The following is a 22,748-nucleotide window of genomic DNA, read 5'->3' as shown; positions in this document are numbered from 1 at the left end:
AACTTTTTCTTGAGACTACAATGCCATCTCCTCAAATGAAAGGCTTTTTAAATAAAGTACATAATAACAGAAGCACACCGGCCAAAGGAATGGTATTTTTAACAAATACTTTTATTCTTTAATATTTTGTACAATCCAAAGGTGCACAGGCTGTCATTCAAGCATTTGGTTTAGGCATATGTCCGGATCAAAACAGCAGGTGGGATAATAATACATTTTAAAATCCCATCAAATAAATAAATTAGTTCACATTGTCTTCAGTACCCCTAGGCACTTTAATTTCTATTGTATCTTAGAGCCTGCTTTAAGAGTTCCAGATCTTTTCGTTTGCTTGTGTTCACTCTGGCACAACCGTATTCTTCCAGCTGCAAAGGGATGTACTTTTCAATCACACCTAAGTCCTGCCCTGCAGGACTTCTAAAGAGCTTTACCCAAGATGGTTTAAAGTTCCCTCTGAATCCCAGAAAACTAATGCTCCCTGAAACAGAAAGTAAGGAGAAAAAAAGAGGGTCTAATTGATATTTCACATAATTATTCTCAACAAATAATTATATCATTAAAAGAAAGGTTTTGTTCTGATACCACTGCAGATTTGAAAAATGTCCAAATCTCATGAAATACACATTAAATCTAATGTACACAGTCTTCACTATCTTCACAGATAGTGAAAAAAAATTATATCAAAAGCAAACAAACCTGAATTTTGAAGATTTGCTGGTTTTGCTGCCCCCAGGGTCATTAAGGCTTGAGAAATGTTAAGATCTGTTATGTTTCCTCTGCTAGTTAACAGAACTAAAGATCTAAGACAAAAATGGTGAACAGATAAAGTTGGAGAGCAGAGGAGAATGCTGATTTCCTGCAACTAATAATATGAATCACAGAAGCATGCTGTGTGGGGGATTTTGAAATCTGCAGAAATAATTACAATATGCTTTGAAAATATTGGTCTAGTTCACACATTGTGCTAACCTATAATATGATACAATCACTACAGAATACCTAGAATTTCTATTTTATTTCTTTCTCTCTTTTTAAAAAGCAGGATCTAGATTCTGTGGATGCAAAGATAATAAGTAAAATATTTGATGAGGTCTTAGAAGCCAAATGGAAGCGAAAAAGATTTGGGAAATGTTAAATGCTGTCGTGAGGTTCCCATATATTGAATCCAAATAAAACTATGGAACAATATGTGCATGCTCAATTTCCAAAACTGATCAGACTGCAGAATAATTTCTAGCACGAGTTATCCATGGCTAAAGCAATTTTAATACAAGAGTATGATAGTTCTTCCATCATTCCGAATTTTAAAGAAATGACCAGTTTACAGCAAAAATGTAAGTACCTTAATTGTTGTTTTTTTATAAAGCACCTAACTATTCTGACAGCATGTTTGTGGATTTTAAAGAGAAATACAAGATTTGCATTTCTCTAGCCACTTAGGCTACTAGCTAGCTGATGGATTTACACTATATTAACCTACCTCTGGGGAATTCCAGTTTTTATATAATTTTCTAGGAGCTTGATCTTCCCTTCAGGAAAAAATGTTTCTTTTGTTACTTTGCCAACACAGGCATCAATGACTATGGCAAGGAGGCCTACCCCTTTCAGCTGAAACTTGACACCATTGACCTGAAAGGAGAAACTTCTTAAGTCATATATTTTCCCATGCCATTTACAAACAGTCATTTGTAAATACAGTATTGTAACTTTCTGCCACTAACAGTCCCCTGCATTGAACATGGTTTGGCTTATCGATGACAATACTGAGTTTCTAGCTGTGAACTCCTTTTAAAAACTTGGCTTTACGGAAGCCGCGTGTATGTTCATTTACACATTTTGAACCCTGAAAAAGAGACTTGATTGCAGCCTCGTATAGACATTTTTATTTAACCTTTTAAATAGTAAATGTACCACTGGGGCCTGCAGTTTATGCTTTTCTTTCATTTGCCTTGTGAGTTAAAGAAAATTCTCCCCAGTAAGCCCTGTTAGTCTACTTCTCTTCCCTCCAATCCTGAAGAGTTCAAGAATTTTGATCACAGTATCAGGATAATGCATGCATTAAGCTATAGGACATAAATACTAGTCAACTGAAAGATTTACTTTGAAGAATATTCAGTGCTGAAGTAGAAAAGTGGAAGGAGATAAATTAATGCTACCTCCTCCTTCCCCCACTTAAACAACTGCTTCTCTTCTAAAGACTAAATAAAGAGTATTAAAATGTCATTATTGTGAAATTCTCCCACAGAAATTTATCAAAGGCGTTCTGAAAATTAACCATGCCAAAATATGCAGCAACAGGAATGCTGAAAATGCCAATCCCCTCGCTTATTTTTTCTTTCTCCTGTTTGCAGAAATGTGTAAAGCTGATTAAGCAGTTAGATCATAAATCGGGGTGGAGAGTAGATCCAGCTTGGGGGCTAAATCAAGCCCTCTTCCTCACAGGACAGGAGACTGACTTGTGCCCACTATCCCCTGTGCATCAAACAAACAGAGATAAGCAGAGAATGCTTCTCTGTGGCATGGTTAGCCTTCTTTATTTCATGCTTCAGAAAGGCTGTCTTCTCTGCTTGGAGAAGAGCTCCCTTTTATCTGTGTATCAGGCCGGGTGGGCAGCTGATCTTGGGGCTAGCTTAGAGCGAGGAGAATAACCACATTTCTTCTTTTCACTAAGCAAGACCTTCTTTACTCTGTTCATTAAGCAGCCAGGAGGTGATTCTCTGGGCTTGGCAGGTGCACAGAGGAGCCTCGCCAGACCTCTTGCACAAAGGGAACCCTGCAGAGTGCCTGATACAAGGCTTCCTCACAGTCTGATGACGGCAGGCAAAGGCAACTCATGCTGCCAGCGAAGGGAGGAAGCTCTTCATCCCTGTCCTAACCATCTACTGTCAAATACCTAAAAGTTCATAAGAAGATAGTCAGTCACGCCGAAAAGACAACCTACAGCTCAGGAAGATTACAAGAATACTTACAGAGATTGAATATTCTTGGTTCCTTTGTGATTCTATTTTATCTGACGTCTGGATTTTCACAAAGATGTAGGTTTTATGAGGATCACTGGTAAATACCACCTGAATATTAAGGATACCATTTATGTTTAAAAGTAGTGATTTCTAGTATTATTTGACAGTTCCTTTTAGAATAGATTATTGAACTGGGAAAAAATCATACAAAGACATGAACTGACATCCATGTAAGATAAAATGAGAAAGAATGCAATTTTGTTGAGTCACAGAAAAGTTATTAAAATAAATCCTTGAATTAAGGTTTAGTGGACCTGGGATGTACTGGACCCTGTTCAGATTTGCACATGGGTAAAATCCTGTTCACCATTTTATACATATATAAAATCCAATTTGCCATTTTATGTATGGATAAAACTACTGGATACACGCTCTTCCCATTAGTCCATTAAATTGATGGTTTACTGTAAATATAGTATAAATCAATGGATTATAATTTTTCTATGAAAATATTCTTAAAACATACCTCAGAAATGGAACAATTCAGAAAAAAATCCAGTCATGGTATTATAAAAAACTACTAACAGAAAAAGGGCCTCTACAATCAATAATAAATTATTTTGTTGGTCATTAAGCCACTTTCTACTTTATTCACCACTATTTTCTGACAAGCATAGTGATAAAGCAAGTGCAAGCTATCGTCAGTTATTTTGGACTTCCAGCTCCACCAGCTGGTCAGCAAAACTACCGAGAAGAACTGTGGAAATTAGTGTCAAACATCTGGGGAATTATTTATGGATTTATACAAAAGTCCACCTAGGGCTCGAGGTAGTCTACAGCTGAGGTAACAAGCCAATAAAAACAACAACTGTTTAATTTAAGGCAACCTTAGTATTGAGAGCACCCATACCCACTGCAGAATAAGAATATTTTCAAGGGCTTCTTGAAAGCCAAAAGGTTGTTGGTATTCTTTAACCCCAGGAGGCAAGGGGTTGCAAAGGGCAGGGCAGCAGCTGAGAAGGCACATCACTTAGCTCTGCTATCTCCCATGGTGTACAAACCATCTGCATTCCCTTCCTTGGAGATCACATAAGGAAGCCACATCTGGGTGGGAAAGATTATCTTGCAGGTACCTTGACACCAAGCCATGGAGGACTTTAAAGAGATAACCAATTTTGAACTGGACCTGGAGGCAAGCCAGTAACCAACGCAGCAACTACCCCAATTAACAGCTACCATACATTGCACCAGTTGAAGAGTCTCAGTTGTTTTCAGGGGCCATCCCATGTTCAGTTTGTTAAGTAACCAATGCACAAGATGAGAGGAACACATCCCTGTCCTTAAACTCCTGCGATTGGCCATCCAAAGCTGGATGACACCCCCCCAGCCATGTGCTCCATCTATAGCTTTAGGGATCCCTCCAAGAGGACCCCAAATAATGGATCTCCTCCTTTAGTGGAAGTGTGATCCTGTCCAGAACCACAGTTGGAACTGGGATCAGACCACATTGGTTACTGACAAATAGCATATCCATTTTGCAGGGATTTAATCTTAAACTTGTTTTGACCCATCCAGACTCTGATGGCCTCCAAGAACCAGGCTAGGACTTTGAAGCATCCCTGGTCTGGGCTGGGGCATCATCAGCATTCTGACAATACTGCACCCCAAAATGAAGGACACTTGTAAATAGTAAACATTATTCCTATTCTAAAGAAGAAACAAGTTCTACTGGATGAACTCTGGACTGAACTCTTCTACTTTTGCCAGCTCTATCAACACAAACGGCAATTCTGGGAACTGTGCTTGACTGGTTCCCATACGTATTTTCCTTGAGAAATACATTCACCTCTTTCTGCAACTCACCTGCCAAACTGACAGAAAACTATGTAATAAACCATTAAATATTTACGTTGCATATAATCTTAACTCTGTAATCATTTCTCACCTGGTCTGAGCCACATTTCTGACAGACATTAGTAATTTTCGCGGGCATTCTTTTCACAGCAGTTGGTTTCTGGAAGTACTTTGGATACGCTTTTGTTAAGCAGTTACTGATAGGCTTTGACTGAAAGCTGGCCTGTATTTTGACTCTTTCACATCCCTGAGATGAACAGTAACTGTGCCCTTCCCTGTGGTACTTGGCTTGCAGAAACAGAAACAACAGCCTGCCGAGGAATACAGAAGCAGAGAAATATCAAGCAGAGCACATGCCATTCCAAAGGGTGCTACAATGGCACAATTGTTTGTTTTATACATCTCCCATCAAGCTATTTGTTTCATTTCATTTCATTTGTTTTGCTTTTTTGCTTAAATAATGATTTTATGTTATCTGATCAACTCTCCACTCAGACTGTGAATTACCTTCATTCTGCCATTTATCACAGCCATTTTGCTGGAAACGAGAGCACCATCTTTTTAACATGCCACGTATGTGCTCATGAGAGAAACAATGCTTGTGTGAGTAAACACATTCAAGTTCACAGAGAAAAGAAGGGAAGATACAGCCCTGTGTAGAATGATCTAAGATAGATAATGAAATTACTGACTTAATGGAAAGTAATTTCTGTGCATTCTTAACAGCTTAGCTTGTGCTAACCTTTAGAAAAATGACCCTTCAATCACAAATGTGTTCATTAACCACAAACCATGAGGATTTCTCTTAGAATTGCATTCATGTTACATCTCCCAACTCTTAGAAAGCCAGACCAAACAGTCTTTAGACATTATAAAACTCTACTTTTAATTTTTGTGGAAAATGTCTACCCAGTGCTATCATCAAAATAAAAAATTTTCTCCGTTCGTCTCTTCTGCAGCTCAGCCATTGAAGACACTGCAACATAATCTTCCATATTATAATAAGCAGATGCTTGTCTCTGGAATACATCAAAGGTTACTTGAAAAGAGGCATCTGATGGGTAACAGAGGCCAACTCGAATCCAGTCATTCCTGAAAACAGAATTAAAGAAAAACATTATCATTCACTTACGATATCTCTTTTTCTTTTGTTCTTTGATACATTTAACATTCTTATTCAGCAAAAACTATTTTAGAGATGAAAATTTTACAAAAAAAGGACAGTGCCACTTACTAGGGGCCACAGCAGCTCCTCTAAAAAGAAAAAATGAAGTGTTGGAGTCCTTTAGCAGAGTAAGGACAAGAACTTACAGCAGAGGCAATTAAGCAATGCCTTAAGGACACCAAGATTCAAATAGACAGATGTCCCTTCTTAAAGACATATTTCTAAGTAGTCCTTGTACCCCTTATAGACCTGAAGGTATTTAAACCAATTACCATCCCCAAATTAAGGAGGGCCTTCACCTTGGCATGGGTTAATATGCTTCTATCAGAGGTTTTGGAGGAGACATACGAGGGCATCCCATTCAATTCCAGACTTTGCCTATGTGGTGAAGCAGCCTTGGAAACCACTAAACAAGTTTCATTATACTGTTTATGTTGACACATGGCATGAGTTGTTAACCTCACACCTAATTAAATATCCTGGTCACTCTGATCAGTTTTATTTAAAGCTTTTACTTTCAGATCCAAATCATTCTATCTCCTTAAGTATGGCCAAATTTTGTCATGTAATATGTAAGATGCACAGAAATCATATTGATCTGTTTACCTAGTTGGCTAATAAATATTACCTACATGTATACAATATATTTTATGGAGTGGTGATTGACCGCAATAAAGATTCATGTCTATACTTTCCTTAGATCTGTCAGGTTCCATCTAAGTTAAAGCCCATAAATACTCTTGATTACATGTTTAAGTAGTATAGCAATCTATCACAACAGAACACTATGTGCAAACGTACTTGTTGAAATTAATGAGGTACAGGAAAGTTATTTGTGGGGCTTGTCCATTCCAATGGATTGTGTAGCCCTTTTGAAGCATCACAACTGGCTGGTATTGCTGGAAGTCAGCTTTCTGATTATTAATACCTCGAAGTATCATAGGGTTGGAAGGATACTCATCTCGTACCATAGTCATGGTAAGATTCTGTGGATTCCGAATCTGGATGTACACCTATAAGACCACAAAAGAGGAAGTGCTAAGTCTGCAGAAAAGACGAAGGCCTGATCTACCAAAAGCAAATGTGGTATGAATGATCTGGGTGCAATCCAAGTAAGTCTCAATTACATAAGAACTCTGAATGAAGAAAACTATTTTTATAATGAATTATACAATATAATGAAAATAAGAATAAGGGTTCAGTTAAAACTATGGGGTAGATAAAAGTTTTGGGGCTTAGCTACTCCTCCTTGTGGGCAGTTATTTCTTTTTGTCATCCAACCCTACCCATAGTTTGCCGTAAGAACTGAAAAATAAAATTAGACGTCATGGGTTGAATTGTTTCTGATTTGACTGGAAATCTAGTATCACTGGATGAATGATTAAGTTTCAGGTAGACTAAAGTCAGAAGGAAGTCACAGACAGGAATGCTGGAGAGACTATGAGTCACATGTTCAGGTTTTCTAATCCTCTAAGCCACATTTGAACAGAATTAGTCTCAGCATAATCTCTTCCTTGTGAAACCATAGCTCTACTGTAGTATTTATACACAATATGGCATGTTAGAAGGCACGTTAGTAAAACAAAGCACTTTTATCGTACACCGAGCATAGACAGCTCAACATGTTACTTATACTTCCTCTCTCTCATGTCCCAAGGAGTAGAAAAACTGTAAATATGATATGGATAAAACAATATAATGGATTTATTCTTTCTTCATAAACCTAACCCTGTATTTGCTTTCTTCATGCAGGTATTTTGCATTAATTAGCATTACTTTAAAAATAATTGGAAATAGAGATGATGGTGAATGAATGATGTAGCTGTGTTTTTGTTCATGTTAACTTAGTTTTCATTTCCTGGATTAACTTAATCTTCTGGGTTTGCACTGAATCATAAGTAGTTACACCACAGGTTAAAAAGTGGAGGATAATTTGTGGTTTAGACTATAATCCAAACACAGCCACTGTATGGGCATGGGTGAGAAGACAGAAGGACAGAACATACACTCAGCTAATGAATACTCCAACTGCTGAATTATAAATGTAAATCAATAATTCAATCTTTTCTTCTAGAAAGCAGACACACAAAAATATTTCTGCTATTCATGTTTCATGCATACTACAGAACATTCACATCTCTCTTTTAACCTGAGCGAAAGTTCCACTGCAGACTACACCATTCCACTTGGCAAAGTCAGAACAGTCTGGATGTCGAATCAGATAGTTATCCATTCTACCAACGTAAGTGTCTTTGTATTCGGTCACTGATCCATCAACGTCATGGAATATTGAATTCTTGTCACCATCCAGATCAGCCTCTTCAAACCAAGGGCCAGGCTTACCAAAAAAGACTTTCAGAGAAACCTTACAAGACAAAAAGAACATTAGTCTATTGCCACTAATCACCACCATTGTCTTCAAACTCCTTTCCTTTTTCATGTGGGGAAAGCAACTTGAATTAGAAAACTTACATTTTCACCAAACGCCACCAGGGAAATATTGTTTTGAGGTGTAATTTGCCAGGCATTTTTTAGTAGGAACCCAATTGCACTAGTGAATCTATCAGTAGTTGGCACAAAATTATTGAATGTACATTTGGTGAGACGAATAGGTCCATCATAAATTTGAAACCCTCGGATTGGATAAGTCCTATTAAAAGCAGAAAAATGTTTAGAAGCATCACTTTCTTTACTGACGTAAATATTTACATAATAAGCAGGTAATCCATAGGACAGTTATTAGGAAATAAAACCCATTAAATATGAGAGTCAGTAAGATTTTAAATTATGGCAAAATTTATATTAAATGTTTGTATGCTGTATTTTCAAGTGTAGTCTTTATTCTGGGCCACACCTTGATTACTGGACCTTCTACTACTCCTTAGTTGAAGGCTATGGCAATAATTTCAGACAACATGACATTAAATAAATAAATTACAAAGTCCTCCTCCCAGCATGAAAATTACAATCAGACTGGTTAATGAATTCTATCCTTGTTCTTCTCCCTCTGATTGTCCTAATGGCAAATGGAGACTGCTGAATCCCCTGAAGCTCCTTAAAGAAACCAGTGAAAAATAATTATGTGGGTAAAAGATATCAAGCAACAGGTAGATTTTGGTTTAATTTTGGTGTCTTATTTCCAATCCATTTGAGAACAGATAAGCACAAGACTTGTAATACTTGTAAATTAGCAGATCCAAGAGCAATGAAGATATTGAAGTGGTGGCCTTTTAGGATCAACCATCAACAGTAAAGGAACAGGCCATCAAGAAATACGCCATGGACTAGCACTCGGTAGAACAGCCATGAAAGCCTTGGAAAAGATATTCAAATACTGTGATGTGTCTATACTTACAAAGATCAGAATCACACAAGTCATGGTATTCCTGTGACACTTTACAAAAGTGAAAGTTAGGCTTTAAAGTGGCAGGATAGGAAGAGTATTGACACCTTTGAACGTTGGTGTTGGAGAAGACTCCTGAGAATGCCACGGACAGCCAAGAAAACAAACCAATGGATCATTGAACAAATCAACCCAAAGTTCTCATTCAAGGCAGTGATCAGGCTCAAATTATCCTACTTTTGACACATTACGTGAAGACCCAGCTCTTTGGAAAAGACTTTAGTGCTGGGATAGGTGGAAAGAAAGAGATGAAGAGGATGACTAGCAGCAAGGTGGATGGACTCAGTTATAAGTGCACCTTGGGAGACTTGAAAGAACAGGCTGGGGATAGTTTGTCATGGAGACAATCTATCTACATGGTCACTAGGAGGTGAAAACGGCTTGATGGCACATAATCAATCAATATATTTTACTATAGAAACAGTCACATATTTTGTTCTGTACAGCTCATCCATAAGGTGTGGATGTGGCTCATAATTCTACAAGTGGGACGGATTTCGAGTACATATACAGGCTGTTTAAAGATGCATGTGTGTGTACTTATTTACTGACAATGTTTCTTTACTATCCAATTAACTAGATTCTCTGGGCAGTTTAAAGTCATCATTTAAAAACATCAGGGATAAAATGCAAGAAGTGTGTCTAAAACCAAATCATGACAACACAGAAGCGAACAGAAAATGATATATTTGTGCAGAGCACTAAACAAACATTAAAGATTTTAAAAATGAGACTGTAACAAGGAGCCTGAAAAGACCTGGCCAATGCAGAAGTGTGCATCAAAGATCAAAGTGTGAAGTGAGAACATGCCACCACTAAAAAGTAAATTTCTGGTCAGAGAGTCTAGAGAAAGATGATCCTATGAAAAAGGCCAGGAAATATAGGAAGAGACAATTATTTAGGTAGCCTGAACTTAAATATTTAGTAGCATTTTGAACTGGGCAGGGAAGCCAACTAGAAACAAGTGTAGATGATAAGAAGTGGGCATAATACGGAAATATCTGTCATTCCCAGCTATACTTTGCTATATTGAGGAGTAACTGAAGAATGACTGAAAGTGTTTGGCAACCATCCACGTTAACACTTTGCCAAGAAAGGTATGCTGCCATCCATCCATCAGTTTACATCTTCCAGATCCAGGCTAAGTTTCTTCAGGAACTATCTAATTATCACCTCTTTTAAAGAACTTTCTTTTTTCTTAAGGAAAAAAAATGAATAATCTCCTGAACAAGTTAGACATCCTCTTTGTAGGGTTCCAAGGAATGAAAAAGAAGAACATACAAGTGGTTAGATGTACTGGGCCAAGTCCTTTCCACAACATTCTGATGGATGCAATTGCCTTGATCCTCACTTTTGCAAAACTGTCACAGTGTGTTTGTAAGGATTCTGCATTGTAATTCAAAGCAAAATTGTATTTCGCTTGTAACCAAGTAATAAAGTCATGGTGCCTATCAAAGGCTATCCTTGCTGCCACCACAAAAATAAGCCAGATAACAAGCTGCAGCCACGCTTTAATATCCAGCTATTAAACACTTACCGGTTTCTAGGCAGTGTGCGTGTTATATTGTTTACCCCTCCAGTCCCCCAATATTTGTTCTGGCCTCCTAAAGAACCATTATTCTTGCTTTCACCCACAAAAAGAGAGTTTGAGACTTCTTGGCTGGAGCCTTCATCACTTGGGAAGCTTCCATCACTATCAAAAACAAAGACAAATGACTTTTAGTAGATGTCAAAAATCCAGTACTAGCAAGGCATGCATCTCATTTAACAGTAGAAATGAGATCTGCAGCTATATTCACCACCACTACATTCTTGCATGGTTTTGCCTTTGTTCTTCACCTCATCCAGCACGATGGCCTGATGAGAGAACTAGACTAATGAAATCTGGTGACATCTGAATTCTTTGAAGCTTATTATCTGGCAAGGTTGCCAGGAAAATAAAATAGGAATGAAGAGACTTCTGTGTGCCACCCTGACCTCCTTAGAGGAGAAATAAGATATAATAAATGTGTGTCTATGTCTGTACCCTATCCAGTAGTGTCCAGTAAACTAAACTGATGCCAACCACTGAAAATAAAACCAAGTAGTACTAACCTGGCAAAAGTTAGACCTATTCCATTGTCAGCAAATCTAGGAGAGAAAAAAATAACTTATTTTAAAAAGCAGCTCTTTTTTGATTAGCATTAAAATAAATACACTTTCAAAATGTGGCTCAGAATTTGATCCAGGCAGGGAGAAGATAATGAATCAGAGCTTGGTGACTATACCCATTATTTCACAAATACAAGTGGCTGGTTCAAAGCACATGTAAAAAGATAACAGCAAAAAAAGGGTTGCTTGAAATGTGTAGGTAATAACAAGTTTGGTAATAGTAATATTATTACCAAATGATAAGAATTATAATTATTACTATTTTAAATTTATATGCTGCCCGACTCCCAGCAACTCTGGGTAGTTCAAATGTGTCTTCAAAAGTGCCATCAGGAAATAAATTATTTGGATGAGAAATAATCAGGTATTATAACAGTACCACATTACAAGCCATGGCATTATGATCACCCTGGATTTCACTATAACTAGGATTTCACTGTACATAAACAGAAAACACAAAGAGAAAAAAGATACAGTTAGAAAAGTGATCTTGTTGCTTATATATCACAGCTCTAAGCCCTCAGCAACTCTAGGGGGAAGAAACATTTCAAATCATATCTGTAGTACATGGGTTAAATTCCTCTCGAAAACATTGAATTACTTTGAATATTGCCAGAAATCAATGAATCTCAGTAAGTCAACTTCAATACAATATGTTACTGCTACCTTCTCAGAAAGTAACATGACTAGGTTAATGAGTGCAGTCAACTCCGGCAGCCCTGTTTAGAAGTATTATTTACTTTAGCAACATGCACACATTTGCTCTGGGGGACTCACCCTGAGTTCTGAATGATGATGTCTCCGCCTCTGACCCAAGCCCCATGGTCATTGTTTTTATAAGCTATTAGTCTTTCTATGAGAGCAGCAACTCGGGGCTTCTCGGGATTTGCATCTTGATGAGGCCGAAACCTTATAAATGAAAGATAGACAGAATTGTATTGGCTTGGAGGCAAATCTGCCTATATGTCCAAAATATTAAAGCTACTGGTTGGCATAGCAGACCAGCTCCAATATTAAATAAATGGAGTATGGAATCAAAGATTGGCTTGGACTTGACCCAGAAACAGAGATAGAAGACCCCTGTGGCACCACAGTTGTTGGACTACAAACTCTCATGCTAGCTAGGTCTAACATGAATTAACTTCCAATAGCAGTCTACTTCTACTCCCTGACCTAAGGAATGTGTAATTTTTCCTAGTAATCTCCCATTGGAATGGAGAAAAGTATGAACTTTATTGTTTACATACTCCTTACATTGTTTTATTTTCCCAATTTGTTCTTTAGAAGGCAGGAAGCACTGAAGTTATGAGCAACCATCTAACTTGTAGACAAAACTCAGTGGTGATTCAGATACCTCTAATACAGTGCCTTATACAATGTACTACAGCATAATGTGGTATGCTGGAATGAAGAAGCTAAGTCTCTTACAGTGTGGGCACCAGGACACCAAGTAGCTTAGCAATTCAGCAGAGAACTGTAGACAAAAACCTGAATGGAATGGAGCAACAGATCTATGGTGTATCTATTCATAACCTTAATCGCAGTCTATCAGAGATGCAGGAGAAAGTACTCAAAGCAATCAAGAAGGCAAGAATAAATGAAAACTGGAATATTTTATTATTTAGCTAATAGGTATCAGCAGATAAATAGTCAATATTTAGCTAATATCTGCAGAAAGAAAGTCAGAAATGCTAAATTGCAAAAGGCACTTGGGCTCACATTCAAAGTTACAAGCAACAAAAAGGGCTTTTTGTCTATGTCACTGCTTGGAGAAGATGGTAGGATAATAACAAGTGACAGGGAAAAAGCATAGCCCTCAAGTCCCACTTTACTTTGGTCTTCTCCCCAAAAAAGAACTGCTTTCAAATAGATAGCTGATACAAGGAAGGAGCAGCAACTCAAGGTAAGTAAACAGATAGTTAGGGAGCATCTAGCTCCCATGAATGACTTTCAGTGTCCAGGACCAAATCAATTATTCTAAGAGTCTTGAAAGATCTTGTAGATGTCACCATAGAGCCCCTTTCTGTGATCTTTGAGAAATCATGAGCACAACTATATTACCAAAGGATTGGAGAAGGGCAAATGTTGATCCTTTCTTCAAAAAAAGGGTAAAAAAAGAAGATCCGGATAATTACAGAGCCACCGGCTTGACAATTATACCAGGCAAAACTTTGAACAACTTATTTCATTTTTAGAAAATAACGCTTTGCTTAGTAGGTGCCAACACTGGTTTATCAAGAACAAGTTATGCCACACCAAGATTATCTCCCTTGTTACACAGTAATTTTAGTGATCAGGGGAATGCAGTGGACATAGTATACCTTGATTTCAGCAAAACATCTAATAAGATTTCTCATGTGTCCCTAACAGAAAAGATGTGGACTGGACTATATTACCATCTGGTTGAAAAATTGATTGCAGGTCAATGGCTACATTCTAGACCTTGTACTGTTCAACATATTCATAAATGACTTGGATGACATGTTAAAAATATGATTTCTGGATGGCACAGAGTATTTGACAGCAAATACTTCAGAGAACAGTATTAAGATTCAACAGCATCTTCATATTTGGAACAACAAACAGAAATAGCAACCTTTCAAAAGGGACTAATGCAAAGTTCTTCATTTGGATAGAAAAATCAAAGGCATCAGTATAATATAGAGAGATCATCTAGGATAGTAGACCCCACAAAAAGGACCTAGGTGGCTTGATGGATCCCAAACTGAACATGAGTGAACAGTGTGATGCAGCTGCTAAAAAAGCAAATGCAATCCTAGTCATCAATAATACTGTCAAAATTAAGAGAAGTCATTCTCTGTTAGTCAGACTGCATGTACAATATTGCATTAAGTTATGGGTATTGCATTTTAGGAAGGACACTGATAAAGCGGAGAAACCAGAGGTTAACAAACAAGAATATAAGGGACATATAAGAAAGAAACTTATCAAAAACAGTTGGAGGTAGCAGGCATTTTTAGTCTGATTCTTGAGAAGAGAAAGCTTCAGAGAGATACAATAGTTGTGTCCGATTACTTGAAGGGCTGTCATACGGAAGATGGGGAAGAAGTAATCATAGTTGTTCCAGAAGAAGCAGTGTGTTTAAATTACAAGGTGAATTGGGGGGAAAAAACTATATTAAGAACTGTTCAACAATGAAACAGACTGCCTTAGGAGATGGTTTATTCTCTTCTGGAGGTGCTGGAGGGCCATTTGTTAGGGATGCTATAGTAATGGAATCCTGCAGTGGCCAGATGCAGAATCCCCATGGTCCATTCCGATTCTTGCATTCTATGATTCTACCTGAAAGTCTTACCATATTAAAATTCTGGACAATACTTTCTAGATGTAATCTTTAACCATTCTGTACCCCAGGCCAAAAAATTGTTTTACCTTGCATTATTGTCCAAAGACAGGTATTCCCTTTTATCTGCAGCACTTGCATTGGTGGTTTTTACTCCTTTATCAATGAATAAGCCAGCCTGAATGAAGAAAAAAAGACAAATTAATCCTTTCCCCACCTGCAATACTATGGATGTTCTTGCAACTCTAAGTGATACCGTCTAACAAGGAATAACGAGGCTTCCCATGTACTTGAGGCTTCATTAAAACAGTCTTACCTTCTACCATGGTCACTAAATATTTTAGAAAGACGCTTTGTGAAGGAGTCAAGAGGCAGATTATTGATACTCTTTTTGAGTAGAACACATGACTTTTTAAATAATATCTGAAAGCTGTATCACTTCCCAAAAAAGAGATAATTGGCATAGTTACTTATGTAGACTCAACATATCTGAGTTGACCAACATCTTTAGCTAAATAGCTTCTCAGCAACTAATCTGTTCTTTTTAATACAAAGAAAAGGAACATGGCCACAAACTAGTTTCAACTGATAGTAAATCAGTTTCTTTGGGAGCTTGAGAAGAATATTACATGCTGGTTTACTACCTACTTATTAAGATGTCTCATTTCAAACAGAAAGAACTTATAAACATCTTCAATTGAAAGGATGTAAACAAAACCAATAAATATTCCCATGAGGGGAGGAATGGGGACAAGGAGGCCATCCTGGTTTTTGATCATTTGAAATGTTGGGAAAGCTACATTGTTCTCTGGCATCCTGATACTGAATACACACACTGCAATATTTATTCAGGGACCAGTTTCTCTGCATTCAGTGGGGATTACTTTTAAGTAAGGATGCATAACTTTTATTATGTTCATTGAAACCAGTGGCAAATAGTTCAGGAAGGAAGGAAGGAAGTCATACTTAAAAACGCTTATACATAATGAGTTGTGGATTATAAAGGATATGAGCAGACTATTGTTTTCTTTATTTAAAAAAAATTCTCTCAAAATACTGGAAAAACAAAAAGTGGCAAAAGCATAAAAAGAACATAGAAAAAAGTTATGTCTAATCCTATCTTAAAATTAAACACTGTATAAACTTATCAATATCTGACTGGTTAACTATGACAAATGAATTAATTTTATAAACTATGCTAATCTACATATTCCCCTTCATGGATCACTGCCTTGTCGTGGCGAAGGGGCTTGCGTAACTCAGTGAAGCCATGAGCTATACCGTGCAGGGCCACCCAAGACGGACAGGTCATGACAGAGAGTTCTGACAAAATGTGGTCCACTGGAGAAGGAAATGGCAACCCATTCCAGTATCCTTGCCAAGAAAACCCCATGGACAATGTTAAAAGGCTAAAAGATATGACGCCGGAAGATGAGCCCCTCAGGTCGGAAGGTGTCCAATATGCTACTGGGGAAGAGCGGAGGGCAATTCCAAGTAGCTCCAGAAAGAGTGAAGCGGCTGGGCCAAAGCCGAAAGGACGTTCAGCTGCGGATGTATCTGGAAGCGAAAAGAAGGTCCGATGCTGTAAAGAACAATATTGTATAGGTACCTGGAATGTAAGATCTATGAACCAAGGCAAGCCGGATGTGGTCAAACATGAGATGACAAGATTGAACATCGACATCTTGGGAATCAGCGAACTGAAATGGATGGGAATGGGTGAATTTAATTCAGGTGACCATTATATCTACTACTGTGGGCAAGAAACCCTTAGAAGAAATGGAGTTGCACTCATAGTCAATAAGAGAGTGGGAAAGGCAGTAATGGGTACAACCTCAAAAACGACAGAATGATCTCAGTGCGTATCCAAGGCAAACCATTCAATATCACAGTCATCCAAGTCTATGCCCCAACCACTGATGCTGAAGAAGCTGAAGTTGACCACTTCTATGAAGACCTACAACACCTTCTAGAACTAGCACCAAAAAAAGATGTCCTTTTCATCATAGGGGATTGGAATGCTAAAGTAGGAAGTCAAGGAGTAATCGGAATAACAGGCAAGTTTGGCCTTGGAGTACAAAATGAAGCAGGGCAAAGGCTAATAGAGTTCTCTCAAGAGAACAAGCTAGTCATAGCAAACACTCTTTTCCATCAACACAAGAGACGACTCTACACATGGACATCACCAGATGGTCAATACCGAAACCAGATTGATTATATACTTTGCAGCCAAAGATGGAGAAGCTCTATACAGACAGCAAAAACAAGACCAGGAGCTGATTGTGGCTCAGATCATGAGCTTCTTACTGCAAAATTTAGGCTTAAATTGAAGAATGTAGGGAAAACCACTAGACCACTCAGGTATGACTTAGATCATATTCCTTGTGAGTACACAGTGAAGGTGATGAATAGATTTAGAGGATTAGATTTGGTAGACAGAGTGCCTGAAGAACTATGGACGGAGGTCCGTAATATTGTACAGGAGGCAGCAACTAAAACCATCCCAAAGAAAAAGAAATGCAAGAAAGCAAAATGGCTGTCTGATGAGGCTTTACAAATAGCTGTGGAAAGAAGGAATGCAAAAAGCAAGGGTGAAAGGGAAAGATATAAGCAACTGAATGCAGATTTCCAGAGAATAGCAAGGAGAGATAAGAAGGCCTTCTTAAATGAACAATGCAAAGAAATCGAGGAAAACAATAGAATGGGGAAGACTAGAGATCTCTACAAGAAAATTGGAGATATCAAAGGAACGTTTAGTGCAAAGATGGGCATGATAAAGGACAAAAAAGGCAGGGACCTAACAGAAGCAGAAGAGATTAAGAAGAGGTGGCAAGAATACACAGAAGAACTATACAAGAAAGATCTTAATGTCCCTGATGTCCACGCTGGTGTGATCACTGACCTTGAGCCAGACATCCTAGAGAGTGAAGTCAAGTGGGCCTTAGGAAGCATTGCTAACAACAAAGCTAGTGGAGATGACAGTATTCCAGCTGAGTTATTTAAAATACTAAAAGATGATGGTGTTAAAGTGCTGCACTCAATATGCCAGCAAGTTTGGAAAACGCAACAGTGGCCACGGGATTGGAAAAGGTCAGTTTATGTTCCAATTCCAAAGAAGGGCAACGCCAAAGAATGCTCAAACTATCGCACAATTGCACTCATTTCACATGCTAGCAAGGTTATGCTCAAAATCCTACAAGCTAGGCTTCAGCAGTACATGAACCGAGAACTACCGGATGTACAAGCTGGGTTTCGAAGAGGCAGAGGAACTAGAGATCAAATCGCCAACATTCGCTGGATCATGGAGAAAGCACGAGAGTTCCAGAAAAATATCTACTTCTGCTTCATTGACTATGCAAAAGCCTTTGATTGTGTGGATCACAACAAACTGTGGCAAATTCTTAAAGAGATGGGAGTACCAGACCACCTTACCTGTCTCCTGAGAAATCTGTATGCGGGCCAAGAAGCGACAGTTAGAACCGGTCATGGAACAACCAATTGGTTCAAAATAGGGAAAGGTGTACGACAAGGCTGTATACTGTCACCCTGCTTATTTAACCTATATGCAGAGTACATCATGAGAAATCCCAGGCTGGAAGAATCACAAGCCGGAATTAAGATTGCAGGGAGAAACATCAACAACCTCAGATATGCAGACGATACCACCCTAATGGCAGAAAGTGAAGAAGAACTAAAGAGCCTCTTGATGAGGGTGAAAGAGGAGAGTGCAAAAGCAGGCTTGAAACTCAACATTAAAAAAAACTAAGATCATGGCATCTGGACCCATCAATTCCTGGCAAATAGAAGGGGTAGAAATGGAAGCAGTAACAGACTTCATTTATTTGGGCTCCAAGATCACCGCAGACGGAGACTGCAGCCATGAAATTAAAAGACGCTTGCTCCTTGGGAGGAAAGCTATGGCAAGCCTAGATAGCATATTAAAAAGCAGAGACGTCACCTTGCCGACAAAGATCCGCATAGTCAAAGCTATGGTTTTTCCAGTAGTAATGTATGGCTGTGAGAGCTGGACCATAAAAAAGGCCGAGCGCCGAAGAATTGATGCCTTTGAACTCTGGTGCTGGAGAAGACTCTTGAGAGTCCCCTGGACTGCTAGGAGGTCAAACCAGTCAATCTTAAAGGAAATCAACCCTGATTGCTCATTGGAAGGATCGATAATGAAGCTCAAGCTCAGATACTTTGGTCACCTAATGCGAAGAGAGATCTCTTTGGAGAAGACCCTGATGCTGGGAAAGATTGAAGGCAAAAGGAGAAGAGGACGGCAGAGGATGAGATGGTTAGATAGCATCACTGAAGCAATGAGCATGAAACTGAGCAAACTCAGGGAGGCAGTGAAGAACAGGAAGGCCTGGCGCAATATGGTTCATGGGGTCACAAAGAGTCGGACACGACTTAACGACTAAACAAACAAACACAATCTACATATTCTTCAGAATGGTATTCTGTATTTTATACAGCACCATATATAAACTGCAATTGCAATGTATCCACTAGTTTTAAGAGTAATAGTTTTTATAGGCTTGGAAGAAAAAAAATCCCTTTGATTATAATAGTTCAAAAAGGTTAACTGGGGAATTTGACGCACTTTCCATCTCATTCTCAAAAAGTCATTTAAGAGTAGGGAAGAGATTATTTCAGAAATATATTTTTAACTAAGGTTCCAAACCAAGACAAAGAAGAAGATCAGGAAAGGTCACTGTGCATTTTTTTCTACATTAAAAATCTAAGTATGCTAAGCCAAAAATAATATGAAACCTTTCTCTGCAGCGACTGCAGTTGGAAGAACCCCAAAGTATTGCTGGAAGTTCAAAAACAAGCTATATAAATGACTAGGCTACAGATAAAGGCATTCCATTGTCAAGGCATATACCAAATAAGTACTTTTGGCCACTAAAAAAGTATGTAGTCAAGTGTCAATAAATACTAACCAGGTGATTCTATCTGGTTATTTGTACCTGCTCAGTATCTTCAACTACATGATCAGGTGAACTAATCTTAAAAGAAATATCTGATTGCTTACAAGTGAGACCATGAAATCTCAGTTAATATATCTAATCTACACAGTTGAATAACACAATGTGGATCTATACTGCTCTATTCCTGTTCCCTTCAAGCTCTTTCATTAGGATTAGTAACAAAATATTTTTACAAAGATGTTCCCTGTAAACACACACATATCAGATATGCATACAACAAATAATAAATCTTTGGAAAGATTTTGGCAGCATGCATACTCACATTTTTGTGTTATATGGTTCATTTTATTAAAAAACATAATTAATATTTCAAAATGAATAAATGAATGAATGAAATGAAACACAGAATAACTTAAGAATAATAGCTATAATTCCAACCATACTTATTACAAACAAGTTACATTGAAATTCCAGGACTTCCTTTCACCTAAACATATTAAAGAATGCCTTTGGTTAAATTATTACTTGTCTTAAGTGACTACAACCAATGTTGTTTAATTCAGTTCACCACCCATTCATAAAGCCTATAAAACATGAGCACATTCAGTTACCTTGAAGTTGGAATGGACCTTGTTGTTATAGAAAATTCCCAGAGGGGTAAGTTCAGCTTTTGTTTCAAGGAACAATCCATGAGATTCTCCTGTAGGAACCTTATGAAATATATACCATATTCCAGCATCCTAGGAGTAAAAAAGGACAAATAACTTTACAGATATACCACCCTATTTTATTTGTTTTGTTGTAGATTTTTTTTATCTCCAGGAGATCAAGATAATGTACATAGCATTCCCATTCCTTACCTCCATCTCCCCCTTCCCCCTGAAAGAAAGCAACTGGTCCAAAGTTACCTGGTGAGTTTCAATGGTCCTTCTAGGCCTAGCATCACACTTTAACCTCTGCATCACTCACGACTACATAGTAACACTGTCATAATCATTATATTGTACATTTTTTTACTCCCAGCTATATCTTAACTAGAAAGAAATATTATCCCCTCTGAGAGGGATCAGCTTTTTTATTTATCTCTGTATAACATGTTCATGATCAAACTCGGGTTGCATGGGTGTATGGTGAGGTGATCAAACTACAGATACCATCAGATTATTCAATTACATAAGCAGCAAACAAAGTGAAAAGTCTAAAACTCTCAGGAACCCTTTGTCACACTTGACAAATATACACAAATAGTAATAATCCAGGATCATAGCGGATGGTTTGATTAAAATGTCCTAGTGTACAGCATTGTAATAAAGGTAAATTCAATGCCATGGATTATTAGGGAGAATTTTCCCTCTCTTGTAGCTCTCTTATGAACAGAGGTATCTGCAAAACCTGATGCTTTCATCACAATGGGCTGCCACAATGCAAACCCCATCCCTTTGGTACAATCATGTCACAACACATGTTGGAATATAGACTAAATCTATGGCTGCACCTAAAAAAGAGCGAGAAACAAGCACTAACTAAATTCCAACAATGAACAAGGAGTTTGAACACTTCTTTATAAGGAGCAACCATTTTTCTGGCTTATAAAATTATAGAGCAAAATGATGAGAGAATTTTTTTTTGCATGTTTCTCTAACAGTAAAAGGTCTAGGACAGATGAAAGGACCCCCACACAGCAGAGTTAGAAGTTCTGGAATTCTCTGCCACATTACAGTGAAACCTCGGTTTACGAACTTAATTCGTTCCGTGACTCTGGTCGTACCCCGAACTGGTCGCAACCTGAAGGAAATTTCCCCATAAGGTTCAATGTAATTACCGTTAATCCGTTCTGGCGTGGAGGACAGGGAGGCAGCTATTGCTTGGAGGGAGAGTCGCCCTCCCTACGACCACGTGTCAGGGGCGGAAAATGGCCATGGACCACGTGTCAGGGGCGGAAAAATGGCCGCGGACCACATGTCAGGGGTGGAAAAATGGCCGTGGACCACGTGTCAGTGGCGGAAAATGGCCGCGGACCACGTGTCGGGCGGAAAAATGGCCGCGGACCACATGTCAGTGGCGGAAAATGGCCGCGGACCACATGTCAGGGGCGTAAAAATGGCCGCAGACCACGTGTCAGGGGCGGAAAAATGGCCGCGGACCACGTGTCGGGGCGGAAAATGGCCGCGGACCACGTGTCAGAGGCGGAAAATGGCTGTGGACATGTCAGGGGCGTAAAAATGGCCGTGGACCACGTGTCAGGGGTGGAAAAATGGCTGCAGACCACGTGTCAGTGGCGGAAAATGGCTGCAGACCACATGTCGGGCGGAAAAATGGCCGCGGACTGTGTCACGGGAGGGAAAATGGCCGTGTATCCTGTTCGTACCCCGAGGCAGAGTTCGCAAACCGAGGTAAATTTTTGCAGCCGGAGCTGGTCGTAACCCGAAAAGTTCGTTAGCAGAGGTGTTCGAAACCTGAGGTACCACTCTATATGGTTACAGCATCAGCTTAAATAGCTGTGGAAAAGGATCAGGCAGATTCACGGAAGACGGCAAAGCTATCAATGGCTACCAATCCAATAGAAGAGAATATATGTAGCTCAGGGTTGAACTGTGTGGTCCTTGGTGCTCTCTGAGCTTGGTTGTTAGCTTGCAGAAGTTTCATTATCTGACTAGGTAATATCACCAGTGCGAGTGAGTGTGGGGTTTGCTCCCTGTTTATATTCAGTAGCTTGCCCTGCCATTTTGGTGGCGGTGTAGTTTTCTCCTTGGTAGTTCCTTGATTAGGGTATTGTTTTCTGCTTGATTGTCTGGAGTTAATCCCTGCTTACTTGGGTGTAGGCTGCTGAAGAGAATGTGTTCTGATCTTTTTGTTTCCTTCTTAGGTTTTTTATTGTCTCTTTTGAATGATATGTAAATGTGGTTTATTTCTGTGCATCTATTGATGGCTGATTTGTCTGAGTGCCAAGCTTCCAGGAATTCCCTAGCATTTTTAG

The 22,748-nt window shown here is 38.7% G+C and overlaps 1 protein-coding gene across 3 annotated transcripts in view; it reads right to left on the bottom strand.

Annotated features, from left to right (window-relative positions):
* Nucleotides 1-93: 93 nt before the first annotated feature.
* The window catches only part of CEMIP2 (cell migration inducing hyaluronidase 2), a 71,045-nt gene continuing 48,390 nt past the window's right edge, over nucleotides 94-22,748 (bottom strand). For all 3 annotated transcript variants that reach the window (XM_088130403.1, XM_088130402.1, XM_088130401.1), the window contains exons 11-24: nucleotides 20,383-20,511; nucleotides 14,927-15,015; nucleotides 12,311-12,442; nucleotides 11,477-11,512; nucleotides 10,920-11,075; nucleotides 8,452-8,629; nucleotides 8,129-8,344; nucleotides 6,781-6,992; nucleotides 5,724-5,906; nucleotides 4,906-5,125; nucleotides 2,970-3,068; nucleotides 1,481-1,629; nucleotides 697-800; nucleotides 94-478 (exon numbers count right to left, since the gene is read on the bottom strand). In XM_088130403.1, the coding sequence (XP_087986529.1) occupies nucleotides 276-478; nucleotides 697-800; nucleotides 1,481-1,629; nucleotides 2,970-3,068; nucleotides 4,906-5,125; nucleotides 5,724-5,906; nucleotides 6,781-6,992; nucleotides 8,129-8,344; nucleotides 8,452-8,629; nucleotides 10,920-11,075; nucleotides 11,477-11,512; nucleotides 12,311-12,442; nucleotides 14,927-15,015; nucleotides 20,383-20,511 (2,106 nt within the window). In that variant the 3' untranslated portion in view covers nucleotides 94-275. The remainder of the gene's footprint in view (nucleotides 479-696; nucleotides 801-1,480; nucleotides 1,630-2,969; nucleotides 3,069-4,905; nucleotides 5,126-5,723; nucleotides 5,907-6,780; nucleotides 6,993-8,128; nucleotides 8,345-8,451; nucleotides 8,630-10,919; nucleotides 11,076-11,476; nucleotides 11,513-12,310; nucleotides 12,443-14,926; nucleotides 15,016-20,382; nucleotides 20,512-22,748) is intronic.

The sequence above is a fragment of the Python bivittatus genome, unplaced genomic scaffold, assembly GCF_059951505.1.
Source record: "Python bivittatus isolate LINGU-HERP-01145 unplaced genomic scaffold, Pbiv_v1 ctg000850_np1212, whole genome shotgun sequence".
Classification (NCBI taxonomy): Eukaryota; Metazoa; Chordata; class Lepidosauria; order Squamata; family Pythonidae; genus Python; species Python bivittatus.
Note: the sequence above shows the minus strand (reverse complement) of the source record. Positions and strands in the feature narration are given on the sequence as shown.